Source organism: Carassius carassius, chromosome 28 (genome assembly GCF_963082965.1).
Source record: "Carassius carassius chromosome 28, fCarCar2.1, whole genome shotgun sequence".
Lineage (NCBI taxonomy): Eukaryota > Metazoa > Chordata > Actinopteri > Cypriniformes > Cyprinidae > Carassius > Carassius carassius.
The window spans coordinates 24693708-24715906 of NC_081782.1; the positions used below are offsets into that span (position 1 = coordinate 24693708).

At 38.0% G+C, this 22199-nt stretch overlaps 1 protein-coding gene across 1 annotated transcript; it reads right to left on the reverse strand.

Moving 5' to 3' along the window:
* Positions 1–1785: 1785 nt before the first annotated feature.
* LOC132108225 (ras and Rab interactor 2-like) lies at positions 1786–20667 on the reverse strand. Its single transcript, XM_059514868.1, has 12 exons — positions 20409–20667; positions 19390–19518; positions 19115–19274; positions 11282–11390; positions 10691–10763; positions 9879–9967; positions 9681–9772; positions 7131–7353; positions 5288–5899; positions 4286–4603; positions 2989–3120; positions 1786–2736 (listed from the first exon to the last, which is right to left on the reverse strand). The coding sequence occupies exons 2-12, from the start codon at positions 19434–19436 to the stop codon at positions 2297–2299; spliced, it is 2295 nt and encodes a 764-aa protein (XP_059370851.1). The 5' UTR covers positions 19437–19518; positions 20409–20667; the 3' UTR covers positions 1786–2296.
* Between the last annotated feature and the right edge of the window lie 1532 nt (positions 20668–22199).

Genomic DNA, 22199 nt, shown 5'->3' on the forward strand with positions numbered 1-22199 from the left:
CTTACATTATATGACTGACAGACTGCAACGGTTTGAGTTAAAAATCTCTGTTTGTGTTCTTTTAAAGAAACAAAGTCACCATCACCTTGGATGCCCTGGGGGTAAGCAGATAAACATCCTATTTTTATTTTTGGGTGAACTATCCCTTTAATGTCAATTTTGTATATTTTGAATTTTAAGGATGTTCCAGAATTACATGGGAAATCAAGACAATAATAACATCTTAAATTGTATAATATATTGTCATATGATACCATGCTATTTAGATGGAGCACTATAAAGCAGCTCCACTTTATTATTATACGTCACTGTTCACAGCACAATATCAGCAAAATTGTTGTGAACAAGCTGCTGCAAATGATATATGCATTTTGGGTCTGTGACTGAAGAGAAGTGTGAAAATGTGTGTGAGAAAGAAAGGAAAAAAATCCAGACAGGTTGTTAATGATCCATCCGTTGGTTTAATGTAGAGAATAATTGGTTTGAAAGTGTTGGGGTGCATTTCGCCAACGGCACTTCTCTATTTATCTCCATTAACTGTGACTTCGTTTTAGCTCACACTCCTTACAAAGATGTCAGTCAAAGCGTCACAAATTCAGAATGTGTGTATTTGAAAGCCAGCTCCTCTTTGTTGCTGTTTTTAGTCTTCAAAGAGCACAGACTTTAACCATCTGTGTATTCAGCGACGCACAAGAGAAAGTCATATATCTCATTTATGCCCTGTGCTGGATGCATTGTTTCACTACATATGATCTACATATGATCCACTGCATGAGTGAAAAATTCATAACTGTTTATTTCTAAATGACGACTTTGTGATGTTGCTGTGGCTGAAATACAGCCTTAATAGACTGTTAATAATAATAATAATTCCTTACATTTATATAGCGCTTTTCTAGGCACTCAAAGCGCTTTACATAGTCAGGGGGTATCTCCTCATCCACCACCAGTTGTATTTAACTGAGTGCAAGATGTCTGAATACATAATGGGGCTTGTAATCTCGTTCCTCTAGGCTTTTGTTGGCTGTTTTTAAAAAGGATTATTATATATAAACAAGCATTTTTAAGAATGAATTAACAGTTATGTGTCTGTGTGAGTGTGTTTATGTGCACCATTCACAATGTACTGCCAAATGATAAAGAACATTTCAGTGGTGGCGGGTTACACAATCACTCCAACTAGCCACTTTGGCCTTTTCTGTCTTGCTATATTTCAGCTACATTGAACTGTCTGTGTAAATGCAGTGGAAAGATCAATTTTGTTTATGCTTATTGAATTTGAGTGGTTAAAGCCCTATATTGTCTTATTATATTAAGTGAAATTATTAACAAAATGTAAGAATTTGATATGAAAGACAATGCTTGCGTTTAGGAAAAAATGCTCTTTTAATAGGCAAAATAAAATGACCTGGAAATCAATTTAAATAAATATTTGTAAGCAGTATTAAGTCATAATAAATGTAATTTCCCAACAACAAAATTGTGGCCAGTGAAAATGCGGAGTGGTTAGTAAGTGGTTTGAAAAACCATGAGCAAAAAAGTTAATGTAAATGGCATATAATGGCAATAATAAATACATAAGCAATATTACAACACACAGTGAGAACTCAAATTCTTTCTTGGTAAAAAAGAAAAACAGAAAAACCTGTACAATACTTCCCCCTAGTGGTCACGATGAACGGCCGACAGGAAGAGGAACTGCATTCAAACCGATCCAAGACAGTCAGACATTTTCATTAGTCCAACAAGATGGACAAAATTAACCAAAATTAATCTTCCATCATGGTCATTCGATTGAAAGTTAATTTATTAAATATAAAGCAAAATTCTGTATATAGAAAATTTGTTGTGTGATAACAAGTGCATGAGTAATTCATGGTGAAAAATGAAACATATTATTAGAAACTACTTACAGCAGTTTAAATTCAATTCATATTCACTCAAAAGGCATTCTCAATTTGATTTTGCATAACCCTGTTACAGTGGTTGCTAGAGTGTCTGCATACCTGCCCATGTCAAGCAAAGTACAGTATGTACTTGAAAATGATAAGATAACAAAAACTATATTTTTAATTTACATAATTCTGAAGAAAATGTGAGTGCACCTGCCAATGCAACACCCCCAACCATGATGGTATTGTGGATGATTTCCAGGGTGTTTTTTCCCCCACTCATTTTATCACCTAACAAGTGAAAATCAGAAATCTGATTGCTTAGAGAAATTACAGCATGAATTCTTATTAAGTTGCATGATTTGAGGTGAAATTTGAATTTGAGTATTTCCTCATTCCTCATGTTAGTTATCTTCTTTCCAGCATACTCCATCACCTCCCACTTTATCTTGTGTTTTAGAACTGGTGAGGTGCAATGTCTCTTTCGACTGTATTTGTCCCTCCTCTTCTTCCTTTACCGCCTCTAATTCTTCATCCAAACCCTGGAGAGTTTCTTGCATGTCAGAGGAGGCTAGCATGACGTCAGTCGGATCCCTGGACTCTGTGCTCGCATTCAAAGAGTTCTGTTCATCCGATGTTTTTCGGCTTCCGTCTGCTGGCCCGTGTCTCCGGATGGTCCTTCGATTTCTGCTGCGGCGTGATTGGTTGCAGTGCAGTGTGCGTCTGCGATGCCATTGGCTGAGAGATCTGTGTGCTTCTGCGCTAAGTTGCCGCTTCGCTACACGAGGCCGGAAGCTGCTGATGTAAAAAAGGGCAGCGTAGAGAGATGTAAGGTAGTACCCACCTGAGAGAAAGACCGAAAGACAGTTTCCATGTTACACATGCTTGTGTGTGAATATTTAAAAAAACCTAATAAACTACAGTACACCCTTCTGGTGGAAAATTCCATTGACGGTCATTAATTTTATTATTATAAGCTGACATGCTGGACTGAGTATTGCTTTGAAAGAATCACATTGTTTGCTTTACCTCACTGCATACAATATAAACGAGTACAGCAAATACTTTATGGGTTGGAATGTGTGTGTACCCCTACCCTCTCCTTGTAGTTGCAGGGGGTCTAGCAGCTCCATCATATAGTCAGTGTCCACCTGAAGTGTAGCTACATCACTACGCAGTAACACCCATGTCAGGCATGGCAGGAAGTCATCTGCCCCGAAGACCGTACCTAACATGAAACATAAATCTGCACCTTAATGACAGAAGTTTTTAGTAATGCCTCTATGTCTATATGTTATATGTTAATCTATACAGGACAAATCAAAATGATTAGAGCACTAGTATTTCCACCAAGCATCTTTTGCTGTAGTTTGTCAGTAGGAAACACAGAGATCTGATCTCATCATCATTTAGAAATAACTGTGACGGACTAAATCCAGAAGAACTGTGCCAACGTCTCCAAGGTGCTTCAAGAAACTGAAGAACTATGTGCAAGTGCACCTAGCACAAAAACTGCTTTAAACACAAAAGATGGTCACACCAAATGTTGACTTGATTTAGTTAACAGAAGTAAATTGATAAAGAAAATCCATTTATGACATTATTTTAACGGCATCCTCATTTTACAGCATTTTTACACAAGTGCCTAAAACTTTTAAAGTGCTGTAGCTTTGCAGGAAGGTTTCCTGAAGCGTCTTGGAGACTCAGTTTGTTCTGTTTCTTCATGTCGTTCCAGACAGACTGATGATGATGATGAGATCAGATCTCTGTGTGGAGCACTGGCTGTCGTCAGACAAAAATCTCACTGGATTATTACAGTTAAATGTGAACTGATATTTCCTACTGACACACTACAGCAAAAGATAGAAATAACTGACCTTAAACCATTTTTAGTTGGTGAAAGTAGTCAAAGTCACCTTTATTTATATAGCGCTTTAAACAAAATATATTGCGTCAAAGCAACTGAACAACATTCATTAGGAAAACAGTGTGTCAATAATGCAAAATGATAGGTCATCATTGAATTCAGTGATGTCATCTCTGTTCAGTTTAAATAGTGTCTGTGCATTTATTTGCAATCAAGTCAATGATATCACTGTAGATGAAGTGACCCCTACTAAACAAGCCAGAGGCGACAGCGGCAAAGAACCGAAACTCCATCGGTGACAGAATGGAGAAAAAAACCTTGGGAGAAACCAGGCTCAGTTGGGGGGCCAGTTCTAGTGAAAGTACTAGTGTTCTAATAGTTTTGGCCACTGTATAGAAATGGGAGTATGTAAAGAGAACATACAAGGTCATCGTTCAAAGGAAGTGGAATGTTGATTATCTTACAGACTGACATCAACCATGAGAATCTGCATTATGTGTGTACTGTACTGTACTACTTCACTCACCAGGCTTGGCATTAGCATTCATACTATGGTAGATATTCTTGCAGACTTTGAGCAGGGTGTCAACTTTTTTACTGGGGGAATAGGCCTCATGCATTGTGGTCCAGCGTTGCTGGATCTTATCCATCATGCTGGAATCTGGCACCCCGGCCCCTGCTGTGCCCTCCAGCTCCTCCAGGCTACAGTTCTCCAGGGTGCTCTTGTTGGCCTCTAAACGCTGCAGAGTGCCATCATTCCTGCGTGCTGTCTTTAGACATACGTAAAGGTGAGAGTAAACTGGCTTCAGAGCTACTTTATGTAAGGAAAGCTCCAGCATTGCATCTAAAGGCAAAGAGAAAAACAGATTTGTGAATAAATTTGGTTTTAGTAGAGGCAAATAAAAGAATTGTTTCTGTATGGAATTCTTGCTAGAAAGTTTTGTGCTATAAACTGTGTCATCATGACCAAACATGATTTCTATTGTAAACCACATAACATTAGCTTTAAGATGTGTTTTTTTCTTAATTCTAGACCCATGAAAAATATATATGTAAAAAAAAACAGACAGCTGTGAAATGTGTAATGCATTATGAATTGTGTTCTGATACATTTTGTAACACATCAACATGAAACATGGAATAGCTGAATTCAGCGTGTTCAACTATGACTCAATTAATTTCCATTCGATTTCCCTGTGCATTCCTTCAAAATATCTAATATATTAGCAAAACTCACACTTTATTTAAAGGTCAAATTCTCACCATTAACAAACGATTAATTATGACTTTTGCCCTTAATAAACTTCTAATTTGCTGTTTATTAATAGTTAATAAGGCAGTTGTTAAGTTTAGGTATTGGGTGAATGTAGAACATGGTCATGAAGAATATGTGCTTTATGTCTTCATACCTATTCTGGAGATCAGAGATTCAATTGTATTTGAAGGATAAAATATTACAGATAAACTGATAGGCTGTTATCTTATAATGCGCCTATAATGTTATCCCCAACACATTTCCAGGTCATACCCAGCTCAAAATCCGGAGTGTCTGTGATGCTGTCTGTGATGCTTTGGATCTCTGGACAATCAAACAGGGTTTCCCTCAGAGAGGTGAGAGACGAACGCACTTCCTGCAGCATCTCTGTGCAGGTCACTCCAGGACTGACCCCGCTTGCAAGAGTCTGCTCAACAAATCCCCTGACAGCCTCAGCAAAAGCCCCACTCTTCCGTTCCGCCATCTCCTGGACACGTTTACTGAGTCTCCGGTGTGGCGACACAAGTCCACCTAGAGCCTGACCCACTGCAGAGAGGCGGTTCTTCATCTTATCTGCCAAGTGGAGGCGGGGTGAAGGTAGTGATGGGGAGGGGTTTAAAGCTGCTTCAGACTCCTCCTCTATACTGCTGACTGACAGCGAGTCCAGCTCTAAGCCGGGTGGTTGAAGCAGAGAGGAAGGAAGTGATGAGTTCAGCCATATCTTGTCTTCTATCCACGACACACGGTGTGGTGACTGAGGGAGAGGGCTTTGAATAGAGTCAACACTTGCTCTTTTTAGGGGGTCTTCATTGCCGGCGCCACTCGCCCTTCGAAGCACAACTCCACTTGGGGGAACTGGAGAGTCTGGATTCTTCTCAAATGATCCTTTGAAAAGTAACAAAGACATTAACCTACATTACTGAGATCCACCTTTTTATCAAGAGATCCTGATGTAGTACATAAACATTACAACTTAAGGCAAGACACCTCAGGTGAATAGGGTAAAAAACTACAACAACAATCGAATAGATATCACCACACTTCTCCAGTTGACTGATTGCATTAAAGGGATACTCCACCCAGAAATGAAAATTTTGTCTTTAATCACTTACCCCCATGTCGTTCCAAACCCATAAAAGCTTTGTTCGTCTTCGGAACACAATTTAAGATATTTTGGATGAAAACAAGGAAGGCTTGAAACTGTCCCATAGACTGCCAAATAGATAACAGTGTCAAGGTCCAGGAAAGTATGAAAAGCATAGTCAGAATCGTCCATCTGTCATCAGTGATTCAACCGTAACATTATGAAACGACGAGAATACTTTTTTTACATGAAGAAACCAAAAATAACGACTTTATTCAACAATTCCTCTCCTCTGTGTCACTCCATATCACTGTGCTGCGTATGCTCTTCTGTGTCATCTGCGCCACAAGGATGCACTTCTACATGCATTTAGCTTTGATTTGAAATAAAACAGCGCATCGCATTGTGGTGCGGAGGAGACAGAAGAGCATACGCAGGACAGTGATATGGAGTGACACAGAGGAGACCGGAATTATTGAATAAAGCTTATAGGTGTTCCTGTCGCTTCATATAACCCAGATTGCACGTCTGATGGCAGATGGAGTATTCTGACGATGCTTTTCATACCTTTTATGAACCTTGACACTGTTATTTACTTGGCAGTCTATGGGACAGTCTCAAGCCTCCAGGTTTTCATCCAAAATATCTCTAATTGTGTTCCGAAGACGAACTTTTACGGGTTTGGAACAACATGGGGGTAAGTGATTAAAGACAAAATTTTAGGGTGTAGTATCCCTTTAAGAACATTTATACATCTATAATTAAATATGCATTAAATTGCAAACATCTGAACATTCGATGAAATTACATTAAATGTAAAAAACTTAGAAACTGCGCCTTAGAAACAAACTTAAATAAAATAAGTTGAAGTACTAGAATTACCAAAACTAAAACTGAAATAAATTAAAGCTGAACAGAAATATCTTATGTAAAAATATGAACTAATAACAATAACAAAGGCACATGAAAAGATTAGAAAACTGACAGTATAGAAGTAAAAGATAGCTGGCAGAAATAAAAGACAGCCACTACCTCTGTCATGGTCAAAGCTGCTAGAGTTGTCATCAGGTAGTGTAGATGACCTTTGTTGGAGTCCTCTCCCTGCCCATGCTCTCGTGGTACTTAACCGCTTGTCTCGCCTGAAGTTCATTGGAAGATTGACTGTGCTGGCTGAAGAATGAGTAAGCCAATCATCACCATGCTCTTGAAGGTACAAGGGATTGATGAAGCACATGGCACCACTGGCAGCTGTAACCTACCAACGAGTAGAAATAATTTCAAGGTCTTGCCTCCCACACAGAATATAGTCGCAAAGATTAAAAAGAATAGATTCCTAATGGATACATTAGTTATGGCAGTACATTTCAATGTCCTTGTTCACTGCTGGTTTGGGGATTTTCATACATTAAAGCAGCATAAATCAATGTTTAGATATTGCACTTAAAAGTCCAATACGTTCAACAAGTCACTAGCCGTGTTTCCACTGTCGGGCCAGTGCGAGCCAGTGCTTCAAACGGGCTGGGTGGGGCTAATAGCCTCGGACCTGTAGCACCGAGGCCAAAATACTGCAGGGTTTCCACTGTCGAGCCAGAACAACTGCGTTTGACTAAAACCCGCCGTTTACACGCCTCTCAGAAACAACGTCACGAAACCCCATCATTTCACCAACAAAGAGAAGTTATCAGAAAACGAATAAGAAATAAGTCACTGGAACTAGCACGATCACAAAACGAACACGACAAAAGCGGCCGTTTGTTTGCATGCTTTGTTAAATATTTAATTCCAAAAGCATGATGTTTTACTATAATAAGTGATACTTTGATCATGATTAATTAATTTATCATAATTGAAAATGTCACACAGAAAAGCGTTATCCTGCTTATTCAGTCGAGTCTGTTTCTGTTTATTTGAAGTCATAATAGCCTATATACATCACATTTAGAAAGAATGATCATTTATATATTTTTATAAAAACTCCCGAAAAAAAACAAAAAAACATGATTATATGTTTATGATAGGCTACGCGGAGCTAAACTCTCGAGACGAGACTTATGACAGATAAAATATATTACTAAATAAATACACGATTGTGATAGAGAATAAGAAGCTGACGTCTGATTTCTCCAGCGGTCATATTTACCATGTTTACTATGGTAACATGTTTAGCATGCTTAATCTTTTATATCGCTTATAAATATTTCTGCCTTGTATGGTGATTATAATCCACATCGGATCAAGTTATTTTAAACAATCGCTGCTGACTGAAAGTAAGTTCTGAGCTCACCTTATTTTAAAAAGTCCTTAATGCTTGTGTTATAGCTGTTATCTTTATGATAAAATATTAGCTGATGCTCTCCAGACGCGGAGAAACTACACCTTTGTTCATAACCACTCTTCTAGCCCCTGCTGGCCAAAAAACCCGGGCCGTTGGCCCCGAGGAAGCACCGACGAGGCATGATCAAGGCCCGGAAGTGACAGTGGAAACGCGACTGGCCCTGGCACGCACTAGCACGCCCGCTTTTGGCCCGACAGTGGAAACGTGGCTAATGTAGACCACAAGCTTTTTGCCTACCAACTGATTTGGCGGATTACAATCCTTTTGGTAACTTATTGTCAGTAGCTATGTTTCCATCCACCTATTTCTATGCACATTTTGGGATATCGTAAAAAACAAAACAAAAAAAAAAACGCTGGATGGAAACGGCAAGATGGGCATATATTCTAAAAATGTGCATAAATCTTCTGCTCTCAACCAAGTAGAATAAATTACTTATCCGGAAAGAAAACATCTTCCTTCAAACTTCAAAGACATATAACTTTGTGATGGGACAGTATAACTGGACCAACCAAAGACCAATCTCATTGCATTTAGATGCTAGTTTTGTCATTCTAAAATGCTTGAGCAAAGTCTTGCCAAAGTGCTTCGTTATAATTAACTCCCAGAACTGCTTTCCCAAACAGCAGACTCCGAAAATAAGATAACATGAGCGTGTTTCGTCTGCGCTCTCTAAAGCTCGTAATTTATTGCATACTAAGATTATTACATACAGTACAGCGCCTTCTCCTATTCTTTGTAATATTTAGTGCAAAAAAATCGGAAAGTGACCATTTTGTTCTCTTTAACTCACTGGATGGAAACGCTGATTCACAAATGTTTTATGCGATATTCCAATTTTGCGCATAAGTTTAATTTGTAGCTTTGGATGGAAACATAGCTAGTGTCTAAATGATACACATTAAAATTCATGTGAACCAGACAGTCTAAGATCCGCAAATATTTGGTTACACTTTATTATTAGGCGTCCTTTGTTGCAGTGTAATACCCTAACACAAATAAGGACCAGTTTCTACTATAGAAAGTAGATGAAACAGGAACACTTTAAGATAAAGTGATACCAATTATTTCTCTCAAATGATTAGTCATTTTTTCTAAAACAAGTTAAATGGGCAATACTTAAAACAAAACATGGGCAAGAACTAGTATCTTTATAATACCCCAATTAAAAATTCTGAAATTTGAATGACTTAATAATTATATTATTAAGTAAAGTAAAGGCCACTGAGTCAGAGGGTTTGTATCACCTGTATAGTGCACATCATTGTTTCTGCCATGTCTTTGGTTTCTGGTTTCATACTGCTAATCAGCGGATCTGAAGAGGGGCAAAGCCAGGTCTCTAAAGGTCAAACACACAAATCACTAGAATTCAGAGAGTCCGATTTGCATAACGTCAGATTTATAGTGTAGTACAGAGGATAGTGAATGACAGCACAAGTACTAACTTGGACCAAGCAGAGGAATGAGATGATCTGGTAGACTTTTAAGGGAGTAAACCCATGAGGGAACCAATAAACAGACAGGCAAAACATCCCTGAGAGAAAATTAAGTGTAGCAGATGTCAGATAAAAAAAAAAATATATATATATATATATATATATATATATATATATAGGTTGCACTTTATTTTACAGTACATGTACTTACATGTACTTACATGTACTTATAGTGTACTTACAGTGTATTTATCTAAGAAAGTTCTGGTAATACAAGGTAAATACATGGGGTAGGGTTAGGTTTAGGGGTAGGTTCAGGGTTAGTACCTAGTTACATAGTTACTGTAATTACTATAATAAGTACATAGTATGTACATGAGAAACAGAACTGTAAAAGTAAAGTAACTTTAAAAGTAACTATTTTTAATAAAGCAAAAACATTAATATTATTTAACAGCACTGATCCATCTTAATACAGCCTTTATACCAACACACAAACTTTTAATCAGGTTAAATAAGTTTCAAATATTTCTTTAATGAATCAATTACAGGGTGCCCCTTAAAAGTTCAATCTTATGCCAAATTACAATTTTACTGCAATTATATACTGCATTACATGTATATGGTATACATGAATTTATACCAACAAAACACATTTTTATGGGTGGAATCATTGCAAGTTACCAGTTCTTTATACAATGCATAGAAAATTTTATATAATACAAGGGTGCACAGAGTTTCCTGTGATAGCATCCTGTTATCAAGCAAAACAGACGTGCTTCCTTATCAATAGCTGCTAGATAAAAAGAACTCAGTCCCACCTGCTCACTGTGTAGAAGTGCAGCAGCTGAAAGAGATCAGGGAAAGCCAGGTGTGATGCCGTCAAGTGAAGAGCTATGAAAGAAAAACAAAGAGACAAGAGAACTAACTGAGTCAGACGAACACTATGAGTAATAGAGAGAAACTGGACAGACTAGTCATGAACTTCAAAAGTACACAAATGCAATGAGGAAATAGGAAGACTGTAGGGTTCAGGATGTGAATTTTATCAGCATGCACAAATAGAGAACAAACTGCTGCGTAGAAGAGTTCACTGAACTTTGCACAAACGTCTCATGTAGCCTACATTGTACAAACTCTTCCCATTCTGTTCTTCTCATGTCAGTTTGTAACAGGAAACGTAGAGAACATGCATGCTTTAGAACTGCATTATGCCTGGCAGCTCATTCATTTCCTTGCCAGAAAAAAAAAGCTCTCAGGTTGCTCTTTCATAGAGGTGTTAAGAACACGACGTCATGAGAACATGTTGATCATGATAAATGCTTGAGGTCATGTTAAATTCTGACTTGTGATTAGAAACTTGGGTATAGCGTATCTGAGCAGCAATCAAAGATGAAAAGGCTTTTTGGTACCTGTTCCAGTGGTTAAGATGGGGAATTCTTTGACCGGCTCCCCTCTGTCCCCCACAGACACACACAGAAGCTGGTCTTGAGACGAAGAGTCTTGGACCACCAGGAAACTCTGTGTAAATGAACCGCTATTTAACAGTCATTTCGCTGTTGTGCTTAAATCATTGAGAATCAAAATATCATGGAGAATAATGTATCACTTTCATATTTGTATAAACTAATCAGATGAGCACTCATTTGAAAAAGCAATACAACAACCACTGAATTCAAGGAAATGCTCACTTTGTGGGTAAGCACTCTTACAAGAGGAAGTCGGTGCACACAAAAGTTAGGTGGCAAAAAAAATCTAAATATAGATGACTACTTTAGTTATCAGTATTTAATTAGCTTATTAAAACCTATCATGGATATGCTTCTAGCATATACACAGCAGCTAACTTTCTTTCAAATTCAAAATATAAAAATAACGTTTCAAGAACTTTGTTTGAGGATTTTGCTCCTTTACATTGACCATAAAGGAAGTGAAATGAGACCTTTGATAATTGACATCATTTACTAGTTATATAGAGTGGAAATATGAAAGCATAATTCATGGTTTTGAAAGGTGGAGGGGAAAAAAAGTTGCACACACATACAGACTTTCAACATATGTCAACACTTTTGTAAAATGTACAACATTAGATCCTTGGATACTTTATTCAAAATAAAGACAAGGTTTTATATATATATATAATGTAATCTTGTATTTTTTCATAATTATAAAAAACAAAACAAATGAGCGTTATACTAGCAGAAACACAAACCAAACCAAACCAAAGTAACACCAACATAAATAATCACTTCCACAAACCCTGGAATAGGTCTTTATCTGATCTTACGTACGTACACCACCACTTTGCCTCTCTTTAAGTGCACTTGCAGTCATACTTTATGCAAACTTATCTAACTCTACTTCTGCAAATATCTACGACATGACGGTAGATTTTATTCTGTAAAAAAAAAAAACACAAAACTCTACTTCAATTAGTGGCACTAGTTAGCCTGTCCTACACTGCCAACCATTAAGGAAAAGTTCATATATATATATATGATAATAAATTCACGTCTTCCGAAATTACATGGCTTGGCAATGATCCTCTGCATGGAAGAATGTGGTTTGAGGCACCCGTGTATAAATATAGGACCTCTTATTTGCAAAACTAAGTTATGCTATTTTCTGTGATGTAATCGGCAAGACATCCGATTCAGTAGGTAACTAGAGGAAAGTGCAGTAAGTGGTAAAACTATTTGCGCTACAGACCAGTGTGTTCATGAAAAATATCATAAATTAAAACAATATGATCAGAAACACCAGTTTGTAATATTATATGCAGGTTATAAGGTTTTTAATTTTTTAATAAACTACAAGCAGATGGCATTAAACCCTCCACATAAAAGGTACAAATGACTCTAATATATTAATGGACATTAATGAACAATGGCATACATAATTTAAACAATTGTAGTATCAGGCTGCAACATAACAAAATTGAAAAAGTGAAGGGGGCATCTGAATGCACTTTTGTGTACAGTTTCCCTCAAAGTCAACCCCAACAGCTCTAAAATAGCCTATATCATTATTACAGGTTTATCAAAGCATGTGACATCAGACCAGGTGCGAGAGCCGGCTACAGGGCTCACCGCAGGGAGAGTGCCATGGACAGCGAGAGCACAGAGGGAAGATCTGCCCACTGCACCATGGCTGAGAGTGAGCCGAGCTCAGTGGATTTTAATTTGGATATATATGCAGACATGCCTGCTTTTCTACCATCTTCATCTGAACTCTCTGGCTGCCCATCCTGAACTGTCTATCTGTCCTGAAACGACCACGGAGGTCGTTCCCCTGTTACTGGCGCTCCCAGTGTTGGGATTCGCCTTGTGATGTGTGTGGGCAGCACACACCATTCCTAATCCTAAATGTCCATTAAAGACAAGCATTCAAATAATGCATCTCATAATCTTGTACTGCAGTTATATCGGATCAAATGTGCATTATTATTCTTTAGCATGGGTTAAACAAATAAATGTTACTTGGTTGGAACAGCAGCTATGCTAATTATGTCTCTATTTGTTTCTCTGTTTTGCCACAGATCCAGGATTTACACAAGCTCCAGTCTGGATCCAGAACACCTGAGAAGAGATGATGCCAACCCCTCAGAGGACCCCATGCTAACCCTGAAACAACATACAGAACTAACAAATTTTGCTGTAAGTTTCATTGCATCAAAATAATTGCTGTTAATAGTGTTCGTCGTCTGTTTGATTACATCTTTAATTTATTTTTCCGTACATTTCTGCCATATGTACATAAACTGAGTCACCACTGATAAGCTACAACTAAATATTATAGAAACATTTTCTGTAAAGTTGCTTTGCAATGATTTGTACTGCAAAAAGCGCTATACAAATAAATTTAATGAATCCCCTTGAGGATCCTGAACTCCCGCCCAGCCTCCCTCTCCCACCACCTCTGTCCCAGTCCTCAGCATCTCCTCCGCTGTCTCCTGGCAGCCCTTCTGCTCACCCTCAGCCCGTCATCTGCGCGGGATGTCTTTCTATATAGGTGCATATATGGATGCGTGTCTATAATCTGTTGTGTCTGGAGGATCCCTTGTCTCTGTCTCCAGCCTCTGAGTCCCAGACTCCACCTCGGCCTGTTGACCCAGCAGTTCCACCATAGATCTTAGCTTCCTCCTCTCCACTGTGGCCCATCAGCCCAATAGCACCGCAGGGCTGGTTTGTCCCTACGGCTCAGCCTTGGTCTGTCATCGACCATCTGCTGCCTTGATACTCTTCTGGCTACACCTCATCCCTCTGGCTCTGTCAGGCTCCTCCTTCCCTCCGGCTCCACCTTGGTCCTCTGTTGCTCTGGCTCCACCACATCCTTCCGGATCCCCGCCTTCGTCTCGTTCTTCCCTCTGGATCCTCCCCTGTCACATTGGCTTACTGGCTCCACCACTACCTGCTCCACTGCCGTCGGTCACCCCCCTGGAGTCATCAGCTCTTCCTCCACCATGGCTACTCCCTTCGTCTGCTTCCCCATGGACCGCCATCCTGGCTGGGCTCTGGGTCCCTCATGGCTCCTCCTGCTCCTGCCTGTCTCCCTCCTCCGACAGCTCCACCCTGTTTTTCGGTTGTCGCCCTCCTCCCTGGTGTCCTTCCTCTGCCAGAGCCTCCACCTGTCTTGTCTGTCTGCCTACCTTCCTCCCAGCCCTTTGCCGTCCCTGGTCACCATCCCACATCCACTCGTTTGTCCTCCACCAACAGTAAATCCCCCTCTCTCACATTTCTTAAAAAAATGGAAGAAGCAGCAGATTGTTCTCAAATGTAAAACCTACGGTAAATACCTTTGAACATCATAATGCCTCGATAGGCTATGGCTACATACAGTAAACTTTAAATAGAAATATAGAAGAATTTCACTTCATTATTTAGTTTTGTGCAAACTTCATATAGCCAAAATTGTAAATTCTACTTCTTGTTACAAGTATGGAAGAACCATCACTTCTACCACAAAAGACTGCTTTTTAAGTTATCTACCTGATGTATCCAAATTCCTGAGCATATCCAAAACCTCAGAACAACTTGATGATGTAACAGAAACTATGGACTCTCTCTTTTCTAGCATTTTAAATACAGTTGCTCCTTTATGCTTAAGGAAGGTTAAGGAAACCAGTATGACACCATGGTATAATGAGCATACTCGCACCCTAAAGAGAGCAGCCCGAAAAATGGAGCGCAGCTGGAGGAAAACAAAACTAGAGGTATTTCGTATTGCTTGTCGAGAAAGTAACCTATCCTACAGAAAAGCATTAAAAACTGCTAGATCCGATTACTTTTCTTTTCTTTTAGAAGAAAACAAACATAATCCCAGGTATTTATTCAATACAGTGGCTAAATTAACGAAAAATAAAGCCTCAACAAGTGTTGACGTTTCCCAGCATCACAGCAGTAATGACTTTATGAACTACTTTACTTCTAAAATCGATACTATTAGAGATAAAATTGTAACCATTCAGCCGTCAGCTACAGTATCGCATCAGGCAGTGCACTATTGACCCCCTGAAGAACAGTTACACTCATTCTATACTATAGGAGAGGAAGAATTGTATAAACTTGTTAAATCATCTAAACCAACAACATGTTAGACCCTATACCATCTAAGCTCCTAAAAGAGGTGCTTCTAGAAGTCATAGATCCTCTTCTGACTATCATTAATTCCTCATTGTCAGTAGGATATGTCCCCAAAACCTTCAAACTGGCTGTTATTAAGCCTCTCATCAAAAAAACACAACTTGACCCCAAAGAACTAGTTAATTATAGACCAATCTCGAATCTCCCTTTTCTGTCCAAGATACTAGAAAAGGTGGTATCCACACAATTATATTCCTTCTTAGAGAAAAATGGTATATGTGAGGATTTCCAGTCAGGATTTAGACCGTATCATAGTACTGAGACTGCTCTCCTTAGAGTTACAAATGACCTGCTCTTATGATCTGATCGTGGTTGTATCTCTCTATTAGTGCTATTGGATCTTAGTGCTGCATTTGACACAATTGACCACAACATTCTTTTGCATAAACTTGAACAATTTATTGGCATTAATGGAAGTGCATTAGCATGGTTTAAATCGTACTTATATAACCGCCATCAGTTCGTAGCAGTGAATGAAGATGTATCATATCGATCACAAGTGCAGTATGGAGTACCTCAAGGCTCAGTACTAGGGCCGCTACTCTTCACGCTTTATATGTTACCCTTGGGAGATACCATCAGGAAACATGGTGTTAGCTTTCACTGTTATGCTGATGATACTCAGCTCTATATTTCTTCGCGGCCCGGTGAAACACACCAATTTGAAAAACTAATGGAATGCATAGTCGATATAAAAAACTGGATGACTAGTCATTTCTTACTGCTAAATTCTGAAAAAACAGAGGTGTTAATTATAGGACCTAAAAACTCTGCATGTAATAACCTAGAACACTGTCTAAGACTTGATGGCTGCTCTGTCAATTCTTTGTCATCAGTTAGGAATCTAGGTGTGCTATTTGATCGCAATCTTTCCTTAGAAAGCCACGTTTCTAGCATTTGTAAAACTGCATTTTTCCATCTCAAAAATATATCTAAATTACAGCCTATGCTCTCAATGTCAAATGCAGGAATGTTAATCCAATTTATGACCTCAAGGTTAGATTATTGTAATGCTTTATTGGGTGGTTGTTCTGCACGCTTAGTAAACAAACTACAGCTACTCCAAAATGCAGCATCAAGAGTTCTTACTAGAACCAGGAAGTATGACCATATTAGCCCGGTCCTGTCAACACTGCACTGGCTCCCTATCAAACATCGTATCAATTTTAAAATATAGCTTATTACTTATAAAGCCCTGAATGGTTTAGCACCTCAGTATTTGAATGAGCTCCTATTACATTATAATCCTCTACGTCCGCTACGTTCTCAAAACTCAGGCAATTTGATAATACCTAGAATATCAAAATCAACTGCGGGCGGCAGATCTTTTTCCTATTTGGCATCTAAACTCTGGAATAACCTACCTAACATTGTTCGGGAGGCAGACACACTCTTGCAGTTTAAATCTAGATTAAAGACCCATCTTTTTAACCTGGCTTACACATAACATACTAATATGCTTTTAATATCCAAATCCGTTAAAGGATTTTTAGGCTGCATTAATTAGGTAAACCAGAACTGGGAACACTTCCCGTAACACCCTATGTACTTGCTACATCATTAGAAGAATGGCATCTACGCTAATATTTGTCTGTTTCTCTCTTATTCCGAGGTCACCGTAGCCACCAGATCCAGTCTGTATCCAGATCAGAGGGTCACTGCAGTCACCCAGATCCAGTACGTATCCAGACCAGATGGTGGATCAGCACCTAGAAAGGACCTCTACATCCCTGAAAGACAGCGGAGACCAGGACAACTAGAGCCCCAGATACAGATCCCCTGTAAAGACCTTGTCTCAGAGGACCACCAGGACAAGACCACAGGAAACAGATGATTCTTCTGCACAATCTGACTTTGCTGCAGCCTGGAATTGAACTACTGGTTTCGTCTGGTCAGAGAAGAACTGGCCCCCCAACTGAGCCTGGTTTCTCCCAAGGTTTTTTCTCCATTCTGTCACCGATGGAGTTTCGGTTCCTTGCCGCTATCGCCTCTGGCTTGCTTAGTTGGGGTCACTTCATCTACAGCGATATCGTTGACTTGATTGCAAATAAATGCACAGACACTATTTAAACTGAACAGAGATGACATCACTGAATTCAATGATGAACTGCCTTTAACTATCATTTTGCATTATTGACACATTGTTTTCCTAATGAATGTTGTTCAGTTGCTTTGACGCAATGTATTTTGTTTAAAGCGCTATATAAATAAAGGTGACTTGACTTGACTTCACTTTTAAAGCCTATTTCGGCCCATGTCTCAAGAGCAAGTAACTCAATTGTCCCTTCCTTTGATGTTCCTGTGGCGCAAGGTCGCACCTTTTCGAGAGGGGGGTGAACTGTCACACCTCAAGGACCTTTTTTTTGTGTTTCCTTCCCCATGTGGTCAGTTGACCTAGTTTTCAGTGTATGTCTGATTTTCATTTGGTTCAGATGTGGTTCTTGTTAATTATCTTCATTTACCAATGTATTTAAGATGTGTTCAGTCTTGTGTTTCCTCGTTTGGTCTACTACGTCCCTACGTGTGTATCCTGCCTGTTCTGTCCTGGATTTACCCTTGAGTGGATTTATTAAAGACTGTTTGCATTTCATCTTCCTCGTGCATTTCATTCAACCGTAGCATGAAAGTTTTACAGCACAATTATAAAGAAGAAATTATGACAACCTCTACCTAAATCAATCACTGAATAAACTTCTCCATAATAGTGAACTACAACTATGCTTCCACTATGCACATAGACAAAGAAATGGCTTATATTAAACAGGGAAATGTCAAAGGGAACAGGGACTTCCCACAATATAGTTTTATCAAATAAGTGGGGTGGTGTTGGAACAGTGGATAAGACACATGCCTTTGGTGTGAGAAACCCGGGTTCGAATCCACTGTGAGACACCAATGTGTCCCTGAGCAAGACACTTAACCCCCTAGTTGTTCCAGAGGCGTGTGACCTCTGACATTTATATAGCAATTGTAAGTCACTTTGGATAAAAGCGTCAGCTAAATGAATAAATGTAAATAAGTATCAATTGAAATGTAATAATTATTATTCCTATTTCTGTATTCACAGTACATTTACATTTAGCAGACACTTTTATACAAAAAGACTTACAAATGAGGACAATGGAAGCAATCAAAAACAACAAAAGAGCAATGATGTACAAGTGTTATAACAAGTCTCAGTTAGCGTAAATGCAGTACACTTAGCAAGGGCTTTTAAATAATATAATAAATCAAAAAGAAAACATATAGAATAGAAAAAGAAGAGAGCAAACTAGTGTTATAGGTCTTTTTATATATAATTGTGTAATAAATGAAAAGAGAATAGAATACAAAAAGATTAAAAAAGGTAGTTCAAATTTATTTATCTTTTTACAGTAAGGATGGGTTAGGCGCTACAACTACCTATGTCTATCCCCCAGCCTCAGCAAAAATAGATTTGATGGAATTTAAATTATTGAATTATGTATGAGTCATATTTCAAGTTATATTTAACTAAAACACCTTTTTTTTTTTTAGCACTGACAACATCAAGGTTTACAGGAATAATGCTGAAAATAATTAGTAACTTAATTAGTAAGCACTGATAAAAAGGAAGGCACCCACCCCAGCAGGTCTGCCCCACAGAGCGGCGTGTGCTCCATGACTGTCCCAGGGACTTTTGGGAGCCCACGCATCCTGACACAACCGTAACCCTTTCAGCAGACTCAGGTGTTTTGTCTCATCTTTGGAGACCCCATTGGGTACTGTGCTAGCAGGATTTTCTCTATTGAAAAAAAAAATGTTTAACCATTCAATTTAAGAAAATATATAAAAAAAAATGCACATGGAATAAAATGGTGATTACATTTACTGAAGATTGTATCCTTGTTCTCTCTCACCTGTTCTCACTGGTTGTGAATTCTTCTTTTGAATCTTTCATCATCATTGGTCCAACAGAATAGCAATGGACCTGTTCAGGAAACCTGTTCTTTTATAAGCTCCTCCATTTTAGCTATGTTGCTGTAACCCTGCAGAAATTTAGAAATAGAGAAACAAAGGAAATGAAGAAATATGATTTCTCTCTAACCCCACATCCTTTCATTTGTATTTTTCATTCACTCTTGTTTTGTCACAGTTCTTTGTTAATAGCTAATGTGTTTTATCAGTGGTGAAAGCTACAGTCCGTTTCTTCTTTTTTTTTTTAAAGGAAAGAGTTTAAATAAATAAATAAAATAAATTAAAAATCCTTTCCAACTTGTTGAACACTGAACAAATTATCTAACATTTGGGCACACATTGTTGCTCAAAATTGCTATTTACCTCTTCACAATAACAATACTGTGGATGGATCATGTATGAATGGTTAAATTATCAAGCAGTATAAACTCAAGCTAACATTTCATGATACATAAATAGTACCGGTGAATAAAAAAAGTTGTAATTCTGACAATTATTACATCAATTTCAAAGTACTAAATTGCCCATCGTTACAACACTCCGTAATACTTAAAATATGCATTGATCACATTAACATGAAACACAGTATTGTTTTTTTCTCTCACTGGTAGGCCTTTATCTGTTAGCAATGTAAATATTTATAATATTTTTATTCGTGGCGGTTTTTTATTTATTTATTTATTTATTTTTATTTTTTTACAGTTCTGACATTTTTGTAAAAAATAAAAAAAGAATTGGAAGAAGCCGGAGATTGTTCCCAAATGTAAAACCTAGAGTAAATACCTTTGGACGTCATGATGCCTTGACAGGCTATGTAGGCTACATACAGTAAACCTAAAATAAATAAATAAAGGATTATAAAAAAATAAATAAATCCATGTCTAAAGCCTACTTTGGCCCATGTCTCAAGAGCAGGTAACTCACTTGTAATGATGCAAACAGAAGTCAGAGTTGAACTCACATGTGGTGTCTTCAAAATGTCCTCCTACATGAAGAAAAGACTAAGCATCTCTGAAAGCTGCTCCAAACACCTCCACACACCTCCACACACTGCAGATTCACGTGTGATGTAGCTGACACTCCTTATCACGGATCTGTCCTTTACTTCGTCACGTCGCCGACAGTGAGATTCACTTTTGCTCCTGTGATGTTCAAGGCATCAATTTCAGTCACATTGAAGTTCAGTTTGAGCTTGAGAGTGACAGTACTTTTGATGATGATTTTTGTGTGTCTCACACTATAAGCTCCACCCATATTCATGGTTGCGGTAAACCACACAGTGAAAACTTGACACAGTGATAGAAGTAGGATGTCACATAAAGCAGATAGATTATAGCTAAACGAGTGTTACTTTCATATGCAACAGCATCACGCAGCTCAGTTTATATCGGTTTCAATGTATCAACAGTCACAAAATAAAGCCCATTTTATTTTTATGAGAACATACTGTTAGTTCTGCTAATAACTGAGTTCAGGGGAAGATAGTTACCCATTGTTCCTCAATTTATTTCCTCTTACAATAAATTCCATATTGACTTTAATTAAGATCAAACCCATATCCATCTCTAAAAACAGTTATTTAAGATTAAAAAGGTTAAAGGTTTCAATAAATGTTTGAGAACTGTAACATTTCAATGCTATCTATAATCTGGTACTAATTATCACGAAGGTCGTTTAACCCAGAGATCGTTTCATCACACTGTAAATATAGCATGCTAACAAGAAATGTAAGTGAGAAAAGCTATATGAAAGTGTTAATAATAATAAAGCAATAACAAACTACATGTTACTACTTACCGCTCAAAGCATCGGGTAAGCAAATTATAGCATCACACTCATGCAAAATAGTGAAGGACTTGGCATTTAAACTGAGGTTACTAGTTGACCTGTGTGTTATGCAGTTATATACACAGCCACTAGGGGAACAGCTGTTAAATGTCATAGCTGTTATTTACAATATATTTATATTAGCATGGCTGGAATGCTGTGTTGACTAATCAGCATCCAGGACCAAACTATCCTTTATTTAAATCAATTTTAATGCCTTTTGAAAAAATCACACCACATGCATACACTGACAAAAACTCTTGAAGGTTTTATCTTTCATTCTGGTTTCTTCACATAAGGTTGCATTGGGCTCAATCAGACATCATGCTTTGTATTGTTGTAAAACACTTTTAGGCCAACTTCCTCTTACACAATTGAGCCATAGGTGTAGATATATTTCCAAACCAAAAAGAAGCAACAGAGAAATGAATAAACATCAGAAAATGTATTATAATAGTTAGCATAAATCACAGATGGTTAATATTTCATTAAAATAAAAATGTGTTAACACTATTAAAAATACAACATTATACTAAAATCTACAAATGATTGCATAGAGAAAAGAATCTTACTGACAAGGTCAGACAAAAGATCGTAAACCATCATTAGTAATATGGTTAATCTCTTGTAAATTCTCATTATCATAATGCACAAAAACAATTCTCATTACTGTAGTGTAAGAATAAAGTGTTTATACAGCATAATAACATTTGTTATACATCCTTTTGTACTTTTCTGTACTTTAACTTAAATGTATTTAACCCTTGTGCGTTGTTGGGGACGTTTTCGTCCACTAGGGGGTAAAGTTGAGTCTTATTTTGGCCACAACTTTCTCTGTGTTTGAGCTAATGGAATGATTTTTGGTGACAAATATTATTTTGACCCATATTTTGGAAAATGCTTTGAAATTTTTCAAAAACTCAAC

Excerpts from the sequence above, each read along its gene's own strand:
- LOC132108225 (XM_059514868.1), bottom strand. The coding sequence starts at position 19,436 with ATGATGATGAAAGATTCAAAAGAAGAATTCACAACCAGTGAGAACAG. Across the intron at positions 9,773-9,878 it reads CATTCCTCTGCTTGGTCCAA|AGACCTGGCTTTGCCCCTCT; the intron begins GTTAGTACTTGT and ends TTTGACCTTTAG. Across the intron at positions 4,604-5,287 it reads CACTCCGGATTTTGAGCTGG|ATGCAATGCTGGAGCTTTCC; the intron begins GTATGACCTGGA and ends CTTTGCCTTTAG.